This window comes from Camellia sinensis, chromosome 6, assembly GCF_055761805.1.
Source record: "Camellia sinensis isolate YWXY chromosome 6, ASM5576180v1, whole genome shotgun sequence".
Lineage (NCBI taxonomy): Eukaryota > Viridiplantae > Streptophyta > Magnoliopsida > Ericales > Theaceae > Camellia > Camellia sinensis.
Genome location: NC_138966.1, coordinates 201,619,350 through 201,639,480, shown reverse-complemented (window position 1 = coordinate 201,639,480; position 20,131 = coordinate 201,619,350). Strand labels below are relative to the sequence as shown.

The 20,131-nt window shown below is 34.5% G+C and overlaps 1 protein-coding gene across 4 annotated transcripts; it reads right to left on the bottom strand.

Annotated features, from left to right (window-relative positions):
• Positions 1–6,799: 6,799 nt before the first annotated feature.
• Positions 6,800–16,976, bottom strand: LOC114313049 (galactokinase). 4 transcript variants are annotated; one of them, XM_028259376.2, is made up of 13 exons: positions 16,543–16,976; positions 16,293–16,468; positions 14,922–14,968; positions 13,843–13,937; positions 13,647–13,729; positions 12,958–13,026; positions 11,562–11,792; positions 10,805–10,939; positions 10,450–10,584; positions 9,699–9,769; positions 9,240–9,317; positions 7,348–7,489; positions 6,800–7,253 (listed from the first exon to the last, which is right to left on the bottom strand). In XM_028259376.2, exons 1-13 carry the CDS (start codon positions 16,703–16,705, stop codon positions 7,140–7,142), a joined length of 1,539 nt encoding a protein of 512 aa, XP_028115177.2. In that variant the 5' UTR covers positions 16,706–16,976; the 3' UTR covers positions 6,800–7,139. The 4 variants fall into 4 exon arrangements, 2 of the variants coding, with proteins under 2 accessions (XP_028115177.2, XP_028115178.2); XM_028259377.2 differs by having other exon boundaries at positions 11,562–11,747; XR_014331595.1 differs by having other exon boundaries at positions 6,982–7,253; positions 7,348–8,408.
• Positions 16,977–20,131: the final 3,155 nt, after the last annotated feature.

Here is a 20,131-nt window from a genome sequence, read left to right as displayed (position 1 = left end):
AATATTGATCAATTTTTATAAATTTTTAAGTTTGATCCAATATATTTCATATTTTCAAATCACTATAAACTGAGTTTTTTTCATTTTATTTTAATAATTAATGACTCTATATTATATAAAAAATCAATCACTAACTATTATGTATAAGATAAACAATGATAAAAGTAAGAGAACAAATAAAAGCCTAAATATATATATATATATATATTTTTTAATCAAGCAAAATAGATAATGACCACACTTATTATTATTATTATTATTATTATTATTATTTTCAAACAATATATAGATAGACACACACAAACTAAATAGTTGAGTAATAGTAGCTTAATAGAATAGTATAGGTCTTACAGCTTCAACAAATCAATAATATGTTCTTCATCTTCCCTCTTCTCTCTCTATCTCTCTTCCCCCATTTTCAACTTTTTTTTTTGTGTTTTTTTCGAAAGAAGCAATTCGGAACCGTTACGTAACGGTACATAACAGGCTGTTACGGCACCTATAGTAGCCGCTACGGCCGACGCACCTATGAATCTTAATCACACTGCAAAAGCGGCCGTAACGGGTGGCGGTAACTACCACAACCGTTACGTAACGGTTGCGGCCACTTTTTAAAACCTTGGTCAGAGTACTTCTTTCTCTAGCAGCTATTCTAGACTGGCCACTTTATCAATTTGATGTAAAGAATGCTTTTATCCATGGTGACCTCGAAGAAGAGGTATATATGGACATTCCTCCTGGTTTTGAGGATCATCAGACATAAGGCAAAGTATGCAGGCTTCGGAAGTCATTATATAGTCTCTAACAGTCTCCAAGGGCTTGGTTTGAGAGATTGACTCAGGCTATGCTTAAATATGGCTTCAAACAAAGTCAGGCAAATCACACCTTGTTTGTGAAACATTCCTCATGTAGTAAGACTACAGCACTCATTGTTTATGTAGATGGCATAGTTCTTACAGGCGATGATAGTGAGGAAATACCTCTGTTGAAGAAATATTTAGCCAGTGAGTTTGAAATCAAAGACTTGGGGAGCTTGAAATATTTTCTGGGAATTGAAGTTGCTCGCTCTAAGGATGGGATATTTATCTTACAAAGAAAGTATGTACTTGACCTGTTGAAGGAAATTGGAATGCTTGGCTCCGAGGCCTGTGACACTCTATTGGAACCCAATCAGAAACTGGGAGATGATGAAGGAGGAGCAGCTGTTGATAGGAGGAGCTATTAGCGATTAATGAGCAAGCTCATTTACCTATCTCCCTCCCATCCTGATATTGTTGTTGCTGTCAGTGTGGTTAGCCAGTTTATGCATGCTCCTCATCAGATTCACTTAGAGGCTGAGGTACTTGAAGTCTGCTCCTGGTAAGGGTCTTTATTTTTCAAAGTATGATCATCTTTGTGTGGAAGCCTATACAGATGTTGACTGGGCTGGATCAGTAACTGATAGGAGATCGACTTCAAGGTATTGCACATTTGTTGGAGGCAACCTAGTTACTTGGAGGAGTAAGAAACAGAATACAGTTGCCAAGTTAAGTGCAGAAGCTGAGTTTAGAGCTATGGCACAAGGGGTGTGTGAGCTCTTATGAATCAAATTATTGTTGAGTGATCTAAGTATTAATCAGATGGACTCCATGTGGTTATATTATGGTAAAAAGGCCGCTATCAACATTACTCATAATCCGGTTCAACATGACAGGACAAAGCATGTTGAGATTGATCGCCATTTCATTAAGGAGAAACTCACTAGTGACGCCATATGTACTCCCTTTGTGCAGTCTGACGAACAACTTGCTGACATCCTCACCAAGGGAGTTAGGAGTAAGCCCTTTCATGGCATCTTAAGCAAGCTAGGCATGAGAGATATTTTCGCACCAACTTGAGGGGAAGTGTTAGAATAATATATTATTATTTGGAGTATTATTTTGTAATTATTCTATGCCTTAGGGCTTCCTTATAATTATTGATTTTCATTAATATAAATAGGGGATGATATCCTAATCATTCCCTAATCTTGATATTCTCTAAATTTATCATTTATATCACAGGAAAGTGGAATTAAACCTATCCCAAACAGTGCCAACATGTACATTTGGCACATAGAACCTTAACACCATGTCTAGCCAAGTTTTGTAACGCCCTCAAAATAACAACATTAAATCCATCAATAAAGATATACATTGATATGTAAAAGTTCCACGTTCTTCCATTTATCAGAGTTCCATTACAAAAGTATTGGAAGTTAACAACAAAAGCAAATGCCCTATGGGCTTACAGCTTTCCAAGTTAACACTTGGTTACAACAAAAGAGTACTAACTCATTACACATTAAGCCCTTGGCTTGAATTTACATGTAATACATCAAAAAGTAAAACGACAAAAGTATGTCCGCCTCTAGCCTCCCAAGCTATGTCCTTGGAGGTGGCATGCTACCTGTACCTGAAAATGATATTCCCATATAGGGTGAGCCACAGCCCAGTAGAAATACACTAAACCAACCATGAACAATGACTAAAAGATTAGCAATTGATAGATGGCCAACACTGATACATCCATATAAATCACAATTTTATGTCATACGACTTATGGGTCCAAGTTACTTTTCATTTTTCCTTTTTCAACAGATAAGCATATTAGCTCTATCATCATCTCAACAGATATATATAAAAATAATATCCACATTCACAGATAAGCATATAAGCTATATCCACATTCTCAACAGATATGTATAACAACAATATCCACATTCACAGATAAGCATATAAGCTATATCCACATTCACAAAGATAAGCACATGAGCTTTATCTTCACTTCTCTAGACAAGCATATGAGCTGTATCTACGGAGTTCATCCCCTATCTTCTCCCAACACTATCTGGTTTAGAGGTACATCCCCCATCTTCCCCTAAACCGCGGAGTACATCCCTCATCTCCTCCTCTACACATAATGTATACAAACACATTGGTTCTATATACAATCACTCAATACATACAATTAATGTATTCTATCAACCGTCAAATTCCATGACACATTCCATTGATTAGTTTCCGTTTGTCTAATCATCATGCATTGTCTACAACAATCACGACTATCCTCCACCGATAGCCCAAAGCAGTTATCTCTAAACAGAAAATAAATGCACAATGGATATTCAATCAACATTTCATTTCCTCATTTATCACAATTAATCATCCCAATTAATCAAACAATATAATTAGGTTATTTTCCATAATTGACATTTCAACCCTTAGGTCCCATTTTCACCAATGATTCAACATTTATTCCATTTCTCTATGCCAAACATGCATCTAGGTTTATTATGAATAAAACCCCAACTTTTGTAAAATAACACAAAAGCCCCAAACTTTCACCAAATCACCAAACCAACCCTAACATCTCAAAATACTAAAATTTAAAGACAAAATCCAAGTAGGATATCCCTACCTCAAATTCGGAGCCCCAAAGGAGAAGGTGACAAAACCCAACGTGCTCCAAATCCCGAAATTTTCAGATTAAAAAGTAGCCCCCGACGATCAACAACTCTTTTATAACGGCCAAAGACAAGGAACTCACCCTAGCTAGATCAAAATCTAGAGAGAAGGTAAGATTTTAGAGAGAGAGGCTCTCAAAATGGTGTTTAGAAAAAGTAGGAGAGAGAAAGAAAAGTAAAAAGTGATTTAAAATCACCCAGCGAATAACTCATATACGTATGACCCGCTCGAGCGGAGAACACGACGCTCGAGCGCCAAGAACAAAAATCTGGACACGCTCGAGCGCAATAAGGCCCGCTCGAGCGCCAAGACACAAGAATAAAGCACTTCCGCTCGAGCGCGAAAACCAGTCCGCTCGAGCGTGGATTTCCCCCTCCCAGAACTTATACTCTGGAAGTACTACCCGCTCGAGCGCCCACAGACCCGCTCGAGCGTAAACAAACCCGCTCGAGCGCAAAAATCACATCTTCAGAAGTTTTGCAGAGACACGAAATACTGGAAGTGTGTAATCCCCGCTCGAGCGCAAGAAGACCCGCTCGAGCGGACAGGCCAAAATCTGGGCAACTAGTTTTGGTTTCTAAACTCAACCAACCCATAACAAACCTGCCCAACACATCCTATAACTCAAATACAAAGTAAAAAGGATGTAAACAAGATAATAATCAACTACCAACATCCACGGACACATGTCCGGATCACTGTTCAACAAGGGTAAACCCGGGATCGCTATAAGTTTGCTTGCATCTTGAGAGAATGGTAGTTTTCTATAAAAAGAGTCCAACTTCTTGGCTTTGAATAACACCACCACCATACAATCTTCTCCTTACAGTTATAATTTTTTTCTAGTGCAATAATAGCCAAAATATGAAGAGCTTAGTCTCTCTAACATTTGTCGTTCTTCTTATTATCCCTCTACACTTGAGCCAAAACCTTGTTGTAGCGAAGGATGACTTGATAACCAAAGTATGCAATCATTCATCTTTCCAACAATTTTGTGTCTCAATTTTGCGATCAGACCATCGAAGCTCCAAGGCAAATGTCACAGGTCTAGGCATCATTGTGCTTGATGTTGTAAAGGCTAAGGCAATCATGGCTTCAAACAACATCGAAAAACATATGCAGTCCAACCCCCATTTAAAAGATCCCTTTGAATAACATCACCATCAAACAATACTCTTCTTACAATCTCTTTTTTCTTTTTCTTTTTCTTTTTCAGGTGCTACAAAGAAAAGATGAAAAGCTTAGTCCCCCACATTTGTCTTTCTTCTTATCATCCTTCTACCCTTAATCCAATGCTTTGTCACGATTCGCAATGACTTGATAACCAAAATGTGCAAGCACACGCCCTTTTACCAACTCTGCATCTCAACTCTGCGATCAAAGCCTCAGAGTTCAAGGGCAAATGTCAAAGGCCTAAGCCTGATTTTGGTTCATGTCACGATAGCTAAGGCAACTGTTGCTTTAAACAACATCAATAAGCTTAAGGGGCCAAGCCTCCAGTCCAGAGTTCCCTTACGCAAGTGCAGTAAACTTTACAACATGGTCCTCAATTATCATATCCCAAAAACCCTTCACGCTTTAACTATAGGCGATCACAAAGCTGATGAAGATGGCATGTTCAAATCTCTGACAGGGGCTGAAGAATGCAAAAAGATTTGAACACCATTAAGACACCACCGCTAATGATCATTCGTATGGGCAAGATTCTGTCTGACATCTTCACTGTAATAATGTCTATAATGAAGTCAATTTTGAGAGGAATTGGGGAGGGCATGGTTCAATTTCATTTTCAATAACATGCTAATAGTTATAAGTTTTCTATCTAGAAGTTCATTGCTTGAATTTTGTAGAGTTGACGTCTTAAATACTTATGTTATATTTATTGTCTTCTAAACATGTTTGAACCCTCAAAGCTCAATTTGAGAATCTCCGAGTGCTTTGCCAAAGAGCCCTGAATTCAAATCAAATACAATCCTTACAAAAACTTGTCATTGGTTACCATTTTTGCAAAATATCATGCACATGCAACATACCTAAATATTTTAATTGAGCCGATAAAACTGGACAGAAGGGTCACTAGCCACGGCAGCCAAGAAAACAAGATTACTGTAAGTTTTCTTAATGAAACTGTATATTACCAAGAAAATACCACAATAGTCCCAGAACCTTCATTTCAAAAGTGCGGAAGAGATGCTGCTTAACCTCAAGGATAGCAGAAAAGTCAGAGCCAATAATGATCATGTCATCCACATATAATAATAACCCAACAAAACCAACAGAGGTGTGGAAAAGAAACAATGCAAAGTCGTGGGCACAAGAAAGAAACCCAAGCACAGTAACAACTGTCTAAAAGTGATCATACCAAGCATGAGGAGATTGCTTCAAACCATACAGAGCACGCCGAATGCGACAAACCTGACCAGAGGAATAATGAAGGCTAAAGGAAGGACACATGTAAACCTCTTCAGTGAAATGGTCATTAAGAAAAGATTTCTTAACATCCATCTGATAAAGAGACCAATGACAAACAACAACAACAGAGATCAAAGTACGGACAATAGTCATCTTGACAACAAAGGCAAAGGTCTCCTCATAATCAATACCACATTCTTGTGAGAAACCTTTAGCAACCAGACGGGCTTTATAGCATTCGAGAGAACTATCAAAATGAGTCTTGACTTTATAGACCTATTTGCAACCAACCAAATTCTTGTAGATATCACGTTACGTTACATTTATATATGTGTCACGTTACGTTACATTTATATATGTGTCACGTTACGTTACGTTTACATAACTGTCACGTTACGTTACGTTTATGTAAGTGTCACATCACGTTACGTTTATATAGGAGCTAGTGAAATACATTTCTATCTAAATAGAACTCGAGACTCTATAAGAAATTACACAGGACTTAGCCTACCATAAGTGTCTGAAAAAGGACTTATAAATAAGTCTCCCATAAATTATTGATAAAAATAAAACTGAATTAAATTGGTTGGTTAAGCTTAAAGAAAATATCTAGTTTATTAAATGAAAAATACTTAAGACACTTAATTTATCAATTTTAAAAATTATCCCTAATAACCTCAATGTCATGATTTAAAAATGATAAAGTAAGAGATGCAATATTGTTGTTATTATATAATTATTTGTTCATTTAGTTTTTCTCACACTTCAAAACAAATACAAAAATTTAATTCAGGAGAAGATCCTCATTTTTGCATCAAATCTCCATCAAAACAACATCATTATTTCCATATATAACAAAAACCTTATTATTTTTCAAAAAAAAAAAAAAAAACTTGTTAGAATTAAATTAATAACATATCATTCACTTTTTTATTAAACATATTACAAATCCCGTAGAGAAAGTGACAACAAGGGCTTTAACAAAGGGTTAATACATGCATATTACCAAATAATAAAGGAAAAGAATAACTATATAAAATAAAAATAAAAATAAAAATGAACGAAAAAGAAAAGGAAAAAAAAATAGCCCATAATTTTTTTTTTAATATGATCGTTTGGTATGAAACACAAATCAACTTTCATTCATGGACTGTAAGGATTAGATAATTACCCTTCACGATAAAACAAAATAATTGAAGTTTCTTGCAAAGTACTGTGTTCATTGCAATAAACCAGAGAGGACTAAAAAAATTTGAAAATAGCAGCACCACTAGATGGCTTGGAAGCAAAAACATAGAGACCAAGATCATTCTTATTGATCACCCCTTTGTCGATTCTTGAATGATAAAATTGCTCCTGATACAAACACATAACAACCTTGTTAATACCGCATCGAGATGCAAGATGATTCCAGATAGAAAAAAACAAAAACAAAAAAACACAAACTAACTTTCAAGTTCAGGATGAACTGAGGTACAATAGACTCTTTCACCAAAGCAACTGCACAACCACCCCATCCAGCTCCTGTCAGCCTTGCCCCTAGAGCACCATTGTCGCGACAAACCTTCACAAGTTCTTCCAACTCTGGGCAGCTAATTATAGAAACCACACAAAGGTACAAGTAAATACAGGGAAAATTTGTTGAAGTCGCAATTTTTATCAAGAGAATGACAAATGTAAGGGAAAATTGCAAATCAATGGAAATAAGTGAAAATAATTGCAAAAACATGGATGTGTAAGTTGGTATGGGCTCTGAGGCAAGTGAAAATTGCCATCTCACATGCACCATTGCACAATGTCACGCCCTTACAGAATTCTCCAGAAATATCCGGATAAGAGCTTGGAAAAATGGGAGCCAATGGAAGAATCTAAAACTCCCTAGCAAATTCTAGCACATATGAGACCATGGAGAATTCTAAAAGGCCTTAGGGAATTCAAGTATATACATACTTGTACATATATCTAGATTTGTAGATATTTGTATAGATATTTTTAGAAGACATTCTAGAAATGATCTTGTAGCTTGTAAGAAGGCTTCCATGGGAAGCTTCTACCTGTGTGTTCTAGAATGCTCCCAAGGAGCCTATAAACAGGAAAGGGGCTCATTTGCTCCAATCCATCTCAGAGTTGTACAAGTCTCTTTAAAGTGATACCATGATGAATTTTCAGAACTAATTCTTTCATCTTCTATTTCTTCTTTATCAAAAGCCATTACACTTATATACTCAATACAATCTTGATTCCTAACTGACTTTTCTAACCTCTCTAACAATCTAACCATACAACTCTAACTAACTAAAATATATTGTTACAATGTAACCAACTCACACACACTTAGTACATACACACTTATACAATTAATACACACTAAACTGCCTCTGTTTCAGTTAGGAATGGCTACCAGCTGCTGCTATGGCAGCAGCAGTTACTAGCTTGCCTTGGCAGCATTTGTGGACTTTATTTCCTCAGCCCCTGCAAGCTGATGGGAAGAGCAGTGACCAGAAGCTTGGACTGCAAATAAGAAAATTTGGATGTTGATAAGGGCTTTGTAAAAATGTCAGCAAGTTGTAGGGATGTACTTAAAAATGTCAGCAAGTTGATCATTGGTAGGGATGTACAATGACAATCCATATCAATGTGTTTGGAGCGAGTGTGAAAAACTGGGTTAGAGGCTATAGCAGATTGGTTATCACACTAGAGAATGGGTGGAGCAGTGATAGCAATGCCTAAGTCAACAAAAAGCATAAAAAGCATCTGCAGCCAACTAAGTTCAGCAGTGGTATGTGCCAAAGATCGGTATTCAGCCTCAGGAGACAGTAGGTTGCTTTTTAGGAGACTAGGAAATCAAATTAGAGCCAAGAAAGACACAATAGCCAGAAGCAGATTTCCTATCGAAGATATCTCCTGCCCAATTAGAGTCAAAAAAAAAAAAGCCTGCAGAGTAAATGAACTGAGCTGAAATGTGAGCCCATAAATAGGAAAATAGCTCATTTGCTCCAACCCATCCCAGAGTTGTACAAGTCTCTTTAAGGTGTATACAAAGGCATTCTCTCAAACTCTCTTTGTCTTCTAACTTGTCTTTCTTGCGAGTTTGTAGGTTAGGTTGACTTAGCATCACCAAGTAACAACCAAGGCCGTGACAACAAGCCACACTTATACCTCTTCATGTTTTTGTAATTATTTTCACTTGTAGGCACTAATTTGCAATTCCCCTACATGTAATTAAAGATGTTAAAAGGCACCTCAACTAGTGGCTTAAGAATCAAAGAATACCAATATCAATATTGTCAGCAACACTACATATCACTTAGTACATATGAATTTCAGAAGCTGGACTAGTACCTGCACTCATACAGAACGCTGCAGCTATAATGGCTTTCATTCATTAGGTCACCAAGCTTTTTCAGCTTGTCCTCCTCACTGCAAGCAATGAGAACTTATTGGATGTTAGATTCGGAAAACGTGAAATTGGTAAATATCTTCACTTAAAAGCCCATTTGGATGAATGTAGATTTGAAATACATGGATTTGACAATGATCATTCAAGGAAAACAACTTAAATTTAGATTTGATAGTTTACCAATAAATTTCAACATTGAAATTAAATAGTTTTATCATTATGGATTTGAAATAACTATATAAAAGTACTAATTTGAGATCATGTTAAAAATAAATAGAAACAGAGAGATAATCTTAAAGATTCTATTCTAGCTAACAGGATCCTACTAAAATATATTGCAAATGCATAAGCATGGATAGCATAAATGGAAGGCTAGCTCATGGTACTACATATTAACTCACCTTATGTTTGATGATACAGCGTCCTTGAAAGCATATACACGCTTGGCTTCCGCATACACATGAGAGGCTCTCTGGATATTAAATGTTAGACAAGAGTTAAGAGCTTCCAAAGGGATGAGAGAAAGAATATGTATCACTACAAAACAACAAAATTTATAAGATTTTTGAACAAAAGGTAGTCAAAATAAGAATCCATCTTTTGATAATAGTTGGGCAAAAGTTCTATATCATCATAACAACTGGTTGTTAGTACGGGCAACCGTTAAAAGTTCCTTTAGAGCCACCAGAGGAAGAACAATACTAATGGGACCATGTTCGGGTAGGTTTTTTTTAAAGTAGGAAATGCCTTTTTCATTAAGTGAAAAGGCACTAGAGGCAGCAAAATTTTACCAGTATTCCTATGCAGATAAATTTTTAAAATGTTCCTTTGGAATTATGGACAGATAAGGCTGAAGCTTTGTAGCTTGCTATGTTGGGACCGCTTTATACTTTTGACATGATATGACTACTCAACTTAGGAGTAGATTAACTTATACGCAGGTGGGTGTGGAAGTCCAAGCTTCTAATGAAGTCCCAAAGTCTTTAGCTTGATTTGTTACATGGTTAGCCCAGTGAAATTAAGGTAGAATATCTATGGAAGCCCCGTTTATGAACTAAAATTATAATTTCAATCATGAGGCTGGACTAAAAGATAATGTTGCCAATCAACAAAAAGTAACCTGAATAACTTGCAGTGTTTGAAAAAAGTTACCTGGAATAACTTGTAGTGTGTGGCAGCTTTTAGCACATCCAAAGAAGACTGAGAATCGGCAAAGACGGATTGCAAGTTTTCCTCGATGATTTTCTCAATATCTTCAGCTGTGTATGGTTCTTCACTTAAGAGTTCCTGTAGCAATGCCACAAGCTAATGTAACCTGACATGTATGGGTAGATAAAAACATATCTGTTTACTTGAGAACAACATAACCAAAAATCCATGATTATATGTTTGTAAGAACCATCTAACGGTGTTAGACAAGTAGAGGCATGATTTTATTGAGGGAAAACAGAAACAAACAACGAAATGATTGCAACAACCTTGCTGCATAAAATAAATAAATAGATACCTTGACCGCAAGGACAGGGTCAGAAGATCCATGTCTGCCAGCAAACGATACACACAACCCTTCAACATCAGAAAGAGTTTTCACTTCGGATATTGCTTCTTGCGGTTTCATTCCAAGCTTTATACCGAGTAAAATCTACAGTCTCCACTATTGTGAGTACAACAGACATTTTACAGTAGGAAACTGAAAGCATTTGGAAGTCTTTTTACCCGTTGGAAAAATCAAAGAATGAAAACTCTTGATTTTACAATTCCAAAACCTGCTAATAAATACTTGAGCACACAATTCAAAATCTACATACAAATTGGTTTCACCTTCAAGTAATTAAATCCCAAATGAAACAATTTAATACAGAGCTCCAAACTAACAAGTCTTTTTTCCCTTCCATTAGCACAAGGGGAAGAGAAAACCATGACTTTCTCAGATATTAAACTCATACAAGTACCCAAAACAAACAAATGAATGACAGTTTGCTGTGAATCTCCACGCCCAAAGCTAAAAGAAGAGATCAGTTAAAAAATGAGGAGAGTTGAGCTTCAAAACGGGGAAAGGAAGAGGAATACAAGGGGAGAAGAAATGAGTTCCCTTAAATCACTATTGCCATGGAGGATGACATAGAGATAGTAGAACTTGTAGTTTTTATAAGCAGGAGCTTTTGAAATGGCTACAGGGTCTATAGAGTAATGCTTCAAGTCAATTCAAAAGTAAAATTCACGTCCAATTTTTCAAAAATAAAATAAAGTAAAATAAAACTTACAGCAGCTAGCCGGCATTCAACAACCCGATTATTGTAATTTGTAGCAGCAGTGACTGCTTTCTGGGATTCAGCCAACGAATGGGCTATGACAAAAGACCCGCCAGCAGGAAGTTGTACATCAGTTGCACGAATTGGGTTGAAATCAATCAGCTCTGCAAACCCAGATTTAGCCATGACAGAGATAGCCTGCAAAGTGAAACAAGACAGACTGATAGGCTGTGACCAATCTACCTAAAATGAAAAGATATCAATTTGTTTGATGAGGATGAAAATAACAAATATTATGCTGGGGAAATAACTGAACACATTTATAGTTCCATTGATCAATCAAAAATTCTCAATGCCATTTCAGCATGGAGTAAATATAAGATCACAGTGTGTTAACAAGCTAAAGAATCCTTGTTCCATAATGAAACAAAAACGGATCTGACTAATGGGGCTGACAAAACTGAAAATTTGGTGCTGAACTATTAGTGCTGATTACTTTTAAGTGCTGATTTTTCAAAACTAAAAATCTTAAATAGAATGTTGTTTATCTATGTCAATGTTTAAGGCTACCTTCCATTGAAGTAAATTCAGCATTCAATAGTAGTTGATTGTGCATTTATAAAATGCATTTTAATATAACACCAACTGTAACTTTTCAGTTGTATTCACTAAATGGGTCATCAAACAACCCCCAACTCACAATAGGATGTGCCAATTTACATGGCACTATACCTCATAAAAGGGAAGGAAAAAAAAAAAATCTTTGTGATATCTGTTAGTATAAAACAACAAATTTATGACGTGTTGCAATATATAAGCTCTCATCAGTTGGGATTTTTCTAGATCAGAAGCATGCAGACTCCTTTGTTAAGCAACTTCCAGCCAGCTAGACACACCATGTTGTGAAGCTATTCTCACTTGCTTACATACAGGTCATAACCTTATGATTTCAGCAGTTAATGATAAATAAGGAATGCAACTTTGCAACTTTCAAATCTCCATGCATATGTCTGCAGTGTGTTAGAGGATCTCACTATCATCTAGGTCAAGTTCATAACAAATATTACCATGCATCACAGGCTGGCGGACATTAAAGACGATGCACGACAAGATTACAAGGAGTCACCTAGCCCAAATGGCAATATCACAAAAAGTAAGGACCAGACTGAAGCCCCACGAAGACTTGCAAGTGACCAAAGTAACACTAACCACCAAGCCACCAGCTTAACAAAAGCATTCTTCCTTAGAATGTATATGGGAACTTGCAAGTCGTAATATACAAGAGAATTATGCTTTGTAGGACTGAATCAAGTTTGCATATTGTCCCTTTTTAGAAGTACAGCTACAGCACCAAAGATTCAAGAAACCTATAATATATTTCAAGAGTATGTAACGGAGGATATGTAACCTGATCCATTCCACCAGATTGTGTCCCGATGTGCCGTTCACATTCACATGTAAGCTGTGCAATCTCTTTCTGTAAAGTAAAACATGAAATTCGAATCAGCAAAAGATACAACCTTTCAATATGTGCACAGGTAATATCAATTAGTCTTCATCAACCAGCCTGCGAAAGGTAAGCATCTCAAACGTAAAGAGAACATGTGGAAGTACAAATGAATTATGTAGCATTAAGCAGAATTATAAGCACAGACATCCTAAGAAAAACATCAGATACTCTTCTTGACACTCTCACAAACAAGCATTCAAATTATCGGAAAACCAACCACGAATTTTTGTATCCAAATAATGCATGGTTATACTTCAATGATTTTATTCAATATTTTGTACCATAAAAAATATAAAACAAATAATTAAATATGTTAAGCAAGGGAATAGTTTTGTAATAAGTAGATGATTTTATGAGTTCAATGCAATTATAATTGATGAATATGGCTGATCTTTCATAAACAAAAGGTAAAAATCACACACCAAAGAAAAATAATCTCAGAATCGAAGTTTGAGCAAGTGACATGGTATAGAATGTTCCTAAGGAATGCAATGCTCAATCAATATGAAATTCTGAGTATATATTAAGAAAGCAAAGGAAATTGATGAAATACTTCCCCTATAGCTATGGAGAAATGGTTGGTATACCTTTGGAAAGTTCACATCAAAGGTAGCCATTATAGCAATTGTGGAACAGCAGACCAATGCTGCAGAGCTTGATAAACCAGACCCTAAACAAAAAGTAGGCAACTCAGATATGAAGCATTATATAAAAAAAACTGTTGCTCCATAAAGCATTACAATGTCAAGTGATTACAGACTTCACATTACAGAGAAATTATACCTGTAGGAACTGTTCCATCAATCATAACATCCAGCCCAACTGGAACACCAACATCCAGTCCTTTTGATTTAGCATACTCATGGTAGCCCTTATACCTGCAGAACACATAACAATAGATTTCCGGTGTGGGATATTAATCAGTTCCAAGAGAACATAAAAAATCAACCCATATATTAGGTGCTCATTTATCATGTGCAGTTTTTTTTTTTTTTTATTAGAAAATATATATATATAGAGAGAGAGAGAGAGAGAAGTTTTAATTTCATTTATTACTTGTAGTCATTAGTAAATGATTTAACACCAGTCTGTTGCCTATATAGCAGACTGATATCTGTTCTGTCTCCACATCACCTTATAGAATTTTGGAATTTGCGCCACCACTTTCGACTCTAGCTTACAAGTAGAGAACATGAAAGGCCAATATCTGGTTTTTCTTCATTAGATAGATATGGCCCAGCCCACCACAATGCATCTTTGGAAGTCAACATCGTTATTAACTAAAAACAGCACTCAAACTTGGCAATTTGGCAAAAGATGGTATTGAAATAAATAAACATTATTTCTACTTTATGAAGTTAAAAAATAGTAATTTTCAGCACATGTGATATTGTGACCTAAAACTACAAAAAGAATAAGTCCCACATTAACACTTTGGTTAAAAAAGGATACACCAAACCCATTTTGAGAAAAGTCTCCCTCATAACTTTTTTACAGACTACAGAAGCATGCTGATGTATGCACTTGCAGAACGAGTTAGGAAAAAAATATATTTTATGTCAAATGCATATATGACTGCCAGCCTGATTCCCACCCCATACTATTGCTATCTCTTGTCTCAGCCATGAGTCTAGGAAAATTCAAGAAGCATTGTAGCATTGTTTCTGACCAGGAGCAATACCTGCTGAGAAGTCACCACCCCAAACTGCCCTAATTCTATTCCTAACATACCCATCATCATTTCAACCTTTAGTTGACATAAATTGGTATAATGAAGCAAGAAAGTAACATGAACAAATTTACTTCAAACTGTAGTCAGTAATTAAAAGCAAAATAGTGCGGAGTAAGGTTCGAGGACGCACCCACAGATGAAGTAATGACCCCATTTATGATTCTTCAGATCAATATCCTACACAATGAATAAAGTGAAGCAAATTAACATGGTATATAGATCTTTCACGGATGAAATAAGACCACTATGAAAATTAATTAATTAACAGCACTCCAAAATGACCTGGTCCAAATACATCCTTGACGTAGTGGAATCACTGGAGTGTGTTCCATGCAATAAATTCAATTGATGAATGAATGGATGACAAAAGATGGGCCATAGACAGAAATTCGGGTACTTATTTGAAGAAAAATAGGACGAGCAGCTAAGATAACAAGTTGAGACATTGCAAGAAATGGGTTACATATAACAAGAGCCAATCTTCAATTCAGTCCACAAATCAAAGACGTGTAATTAGTTTTTACAGGTCTTAGCCTGTCTAATTACTACCATCAATGTTGCAGATTCTTGCTGGCTCAAACATGAAGAAATTTTGGATATAGAAATTAAGACTATTTTTCACTTCAACTCCACATTTAGTAATTCACTCCAACTTCAAACTTGTTTGGTTTGTATCACAAGATACAATTTTTGAGAAAAATTTTCAAAATTTTGTTTGGTTCAAATTTTTTAAAAAAAATTTCCAAAATCACTCTCTCCTACACATCAATCAATCACTTTTTCTCTCATCTCTCCTTCTAAATCACTTTTTCTCTCATATACATCTACACAACTACAACAAAATATCAAATCACCCCAAACTCCCAAATCCCAAAACTATTTTCAAAATATACAACCAAACAAACTAAAAAAATTTCTAAACTCTCTCCCTAAAAAAATTTTTGAAAATTTATCTCAAAATACAAACTAAACACACCCGTAATTTTTCTGTCAAAATTTCCAAATGCAGATCCATCTTGGATTGCCAAGCAATAATTTTTTTAAAAGCAACATGAAAAAGAGCAGTTGGGTCTCTGTGCTTACTACTGCCTGCGTGGTAGAGCATTTGAGAGCTCAATACACCTTTCAAAGTCCAAGCCCCATATAACCTTGAAGAGTCTAACCAAACACACATCTTCAAACTCTCTCTCATACTTCAATTTTCATGACAAAGACAGCTGATATCATGGAATCAAACTAACTCCAATTTCTAGCTTTCCCCCTTTTTCATCCTCTAATAATTTAGTAACAAGTAATACTATACACAAACTGATTTCTGACCCGACTTTCTTACCATTAGACACAAATGCACTACGATCAATCCACGTTAATAAATACGCATAAAACCATTGTTTTGTGTCTGGTGCTAAATACAACAACTTGCATTCACAAGCACACACTTACATAACATAAACCACAATTACATACACACACATACATATCTATAGATAGAGTCACATACCTGAGTTGGATCAGCAGGGTAAGTACACAAGGAGTACTTGTCGCTAACATTAGCAATCCGGAGAAGCTTTTCAGCATCGTTCTTCCGGATCGCCACGATTGTGTCCTGCCGAATCGCCATCGGCAACACCGAGTACCCCTCATAATCAATGTGTTCCCCAATCAAATTCACTCTCCCTGTACTCAATTCACTCACAATTATACAATATACATATATATAGAGAGAGAGAGAGGGGGGGGGGATGGGGGACCTGGAGATCGAGCGTAGAATTGAGGAGGGTGGCCGAAGACGTCGAGGAACTTAGATTTCAATCTGTCGAATCGGAGCTGAGCTTCTTCGACCTGAGATTCGTCTCCGTACACTGGTTCGAGTGTTGAGTAGACTGGGATTGGAAGCTCTTCGTGTCTCGCCATTTTTGCTGAGCTCTAACTGATATGATTGAATTGTGAATTTGAGAGAGGCTTTGATTTGATGATGTATGTGTGTGAAACGCAATTATTAATTTATTATTGTACTATGAAAAAGGAATATACGAGTTGGTGTTGGTGGACTTTCTCGGGGGAAAAAATAAAGAAAGAAAGCAAGCTGTTGGATAAGAAGCACTTTATGAAAAGTTGAAAATCTCCAAGTGAGGGAGAGGAGAGAGAGTTAGAGCCGTGTAGCTGGCCATTTGGAGACTCCGTCGTCATTTACTTCAAGTAAGAATCTTTTATGGGTTGGTTGGTTGGTTTGGGATAAATTAAAATACCGTTAAAAACTTAAAATTTTATTTAAAAAGTTAAAAAATTTATATTATTTGGAGAAGTTTGTAAGGTAAAATTATTATTTTGTTTTCTTAAATTTAATTATTCAAAAGTTAAAAAGTTAAATGTTAAAAAAGGTATAATAGTTATTTTAATTTTATTACTAGTGGTGTGGCACATGCGATGCATGTGCAATTCAGATAAATAAGCATAAAAACAAATAATAAAGAAATTAATGCCATAATATGTATATTGTCTAAATGGTAAGAGTGTTCTTAATGAAACCCAAGGTCTTGGGTTCAAATCTTACTCATGCCTTTGAATAACATTTTTTTATTTTAGGATAGAAAAATTTGCCACGTGGCAGAAGGAGAAGCCACCACACTATTAGACACCAAGTCCTGTGCTCACATATATAATAGTATAGATAATATTTTATCACGTATCTTTTCGTAAAAAGTTAAAAAATTATTTCAAATATATATCTTTTTTTTCTATTTTTTAATTAAAAATTAAAAAGTATACTTATATAAGTACATCTTCTCTTGCTTTTGATTAGGGTTTAATTACATTTATCCTTTTCAATTACAATAATGCTTGAGACCACTAATTAGGCCTCGTTTGGGAACATATTTTTTTAGTAACTTTTTGACTTTTTAACTAAAATGTGATGTAAAAAATTTTAGTATGTTTGGGATGATTTTTTGACTTTTTACGAAAAGATGTGCAAAGAGTAGGGAGAAAAAAGAATCTTTAATTTTTGGTATAGGTGGTTGACTTTTTGACTTTTTTCGTAATTTTTTAACTTTTTAACTAAAAAAGTCAATTGCCAAACAAGGCCTTGATGCTACCACTAATGATATCCACTATCACAGTGTGTGTTGTGCCTTTTTTTTTTTTTTATTTCATTTTCTACCTCACTAATGATGGATTTAGAGCTCATTATAGAGTTCTAAATCATTATTGTTTCAATTATTGACCAAGTTCATTTTATTCTTATCATTTCTAAATGGATGATGGGGTTGAAATTTACAAATTCATGGATAAAATAAGTAAGGTAATAATCCTTTAGTTGAATGGGGATTGGGATTAGAAGAATGAGACATTTCCACATTATTTTTTCCTTCATCTAAGTTAAAAATAATTATATAATTTTATTTCATTCTAATCAAATATAATGCTTTATCTTTTTTATTCAATAATTTATCTTATCTATTAATTCATTCCTCACAATTCTATCCATAATCTTATCATATCTCTAATTATTTATCATATCTAATTATATAGTATAATTTATCCATCGCAATCATATTCATAATCTCATTGTATTTAATTTCGTAAAAAAAATAGTCCAGCCATGACATGTAGCCGAGGAGTTTTAATGTAATTAACACTTTTGCTTGTGATAAAATAACAGTTTTAAAGAAAATTAAATTAAATTGTTTTTTTTAACAAATTTCATTTTGCTTTTACAATTCGCTCATTGTTTCTTTTTCCTTTTGAAACTTCATGATTTTGGAAACCGGTAACTAACCTTTGTTTTAAGAAGTGTTAAAAACACATTATTTTTTCTTTCATCTAAGTTAAAAATAATTATATAATTTTATTCCATTCTAATCAAATATAATGTCGTGTCTCTTTTATTCAATAATTTATCTTATCTATTAATTCATTCCTCACAATCCTATCCATAATCTTATCATATCTCTAATTATTTATCATATCTAATTATATGATATAATTTATCCATCGCAATCTTATTCATAATCTCATCGTATCTAATCTCATAAAAAAAAAAATCTAGCCATGAAATGTAGCCGAGGAGTTTTAATGTAATTAACACTTTTGCTTGTGATAAAATAACAATTTGAAAGAAAATTAAATTAAATTTTTTTTTTTTTACAAATTTCATTTTGCTTTTACAATTTGCTCATTGTTTCTTTTTCCTTTTGAAACTTAATGATTTTGAAAACCAATAACTAACCTTTGTTTTGAGAAATGTTAAAAATGTTAATTTTTTTACTTATTACGAAAAGACATGCAAAAAATAAAGAGATGATATGACTTAAATAAATTAAATAGTCAATGAATTGACTTTTTTGCATTTTGTAAAAGAGACCTAAATTTGATTACCCTTTTTCTTTTTCTTTTTTTCTTTTTTTTTTTTTTTGTTTTGTTCTGAACGTATGATTTTGGAAATCAAACAACTAATTTGGCTATCCTACATGATTTTGGAGACACATTCAACAAACATTTGAAGTATTAAAGGTTTTGACCTATTTTCAAAGCCCCTAAAGGTAGGATTCAATTATAGAATCAATTTGAAGTGGACATGACTTCGGCCACCTGACTATAACGTTTAAGCATCCTACTATCTTGCTAAAAATCTAGGATGCTTACTTATTTGAAAAATTATTAGATATTACTGAAATGTGAAATATAATATTTTACTTATATTTAACACATTTTTTTAAAAAAAAAATTCTTAATCAAATTCATAAATCAAACAAAACATAAATGAAAAATCATCTCTCAAATACTTGACAAAGATAAATCAACATTATTCCTAGCAAATCTGAGCCCACATGCCACCAGTATGAAGAATAACATAGCAAATAGTAAAAATTGTAGCACATAGCAAATAATTATAGTTTTTCCTTTAATCATTTTTGTCTTTTTGTATTTATTTTTATGTAGACCTTTTATAAAGCCTATGACTAGGCTTGACTAGGGTGTTAGAAATTTTTGCAACTCTTGACTGTAAACTTTTGTCAAGTTAGATATGCATTAAGTTTGGTTTGTTTGTATTCACTATCTTGTATTCTATATATTGGCTTTTACGCCAACATAATGGACAATATAAACTCTCTCCATCTTTGTACTTCCAACTTTGTCCCTTACTTTTCCATCATAATTCCATACTCCATAACTCCATAATAAAAATAGTAAAAAATAGTAAAAAGCTCCTTTCCTTTTTTTGTGTTTGTAATCGGTATCAGAGTCTGGCGAAGAACTTTTGAAAGTAAGATCAAACTATGTAAGTATTTCTATCTATGTATAAATTTTGATATGTATAAATGTGTATGGTGTGCTTTA

Excerpts from the sequence above, each read along its gene's own strand:
- LOC114313049 (XM_028259376.2), bottom strand. The coding sequence starts at position 16,705 with ATGGCGAGACACGAAGAGCTTCCAATCCCAGTCTACTCAACACTCGAA. Across the intron at positions 11,793-12,957 it reads AATCTGGTGGAATGGATCAG|GTAGATTGGTCACAGCCTAT; the intron begins GTTACATATCCT and ends TTTTCATTTTAG. Across the intron at positions 10,585-10,804 it reads ACCCTGTCCTTGCGGTCAAG|GAACTCTTAAGTGAAGAACC; the intron begins GTATCTATTTAT and ends GCATTGCTACAG.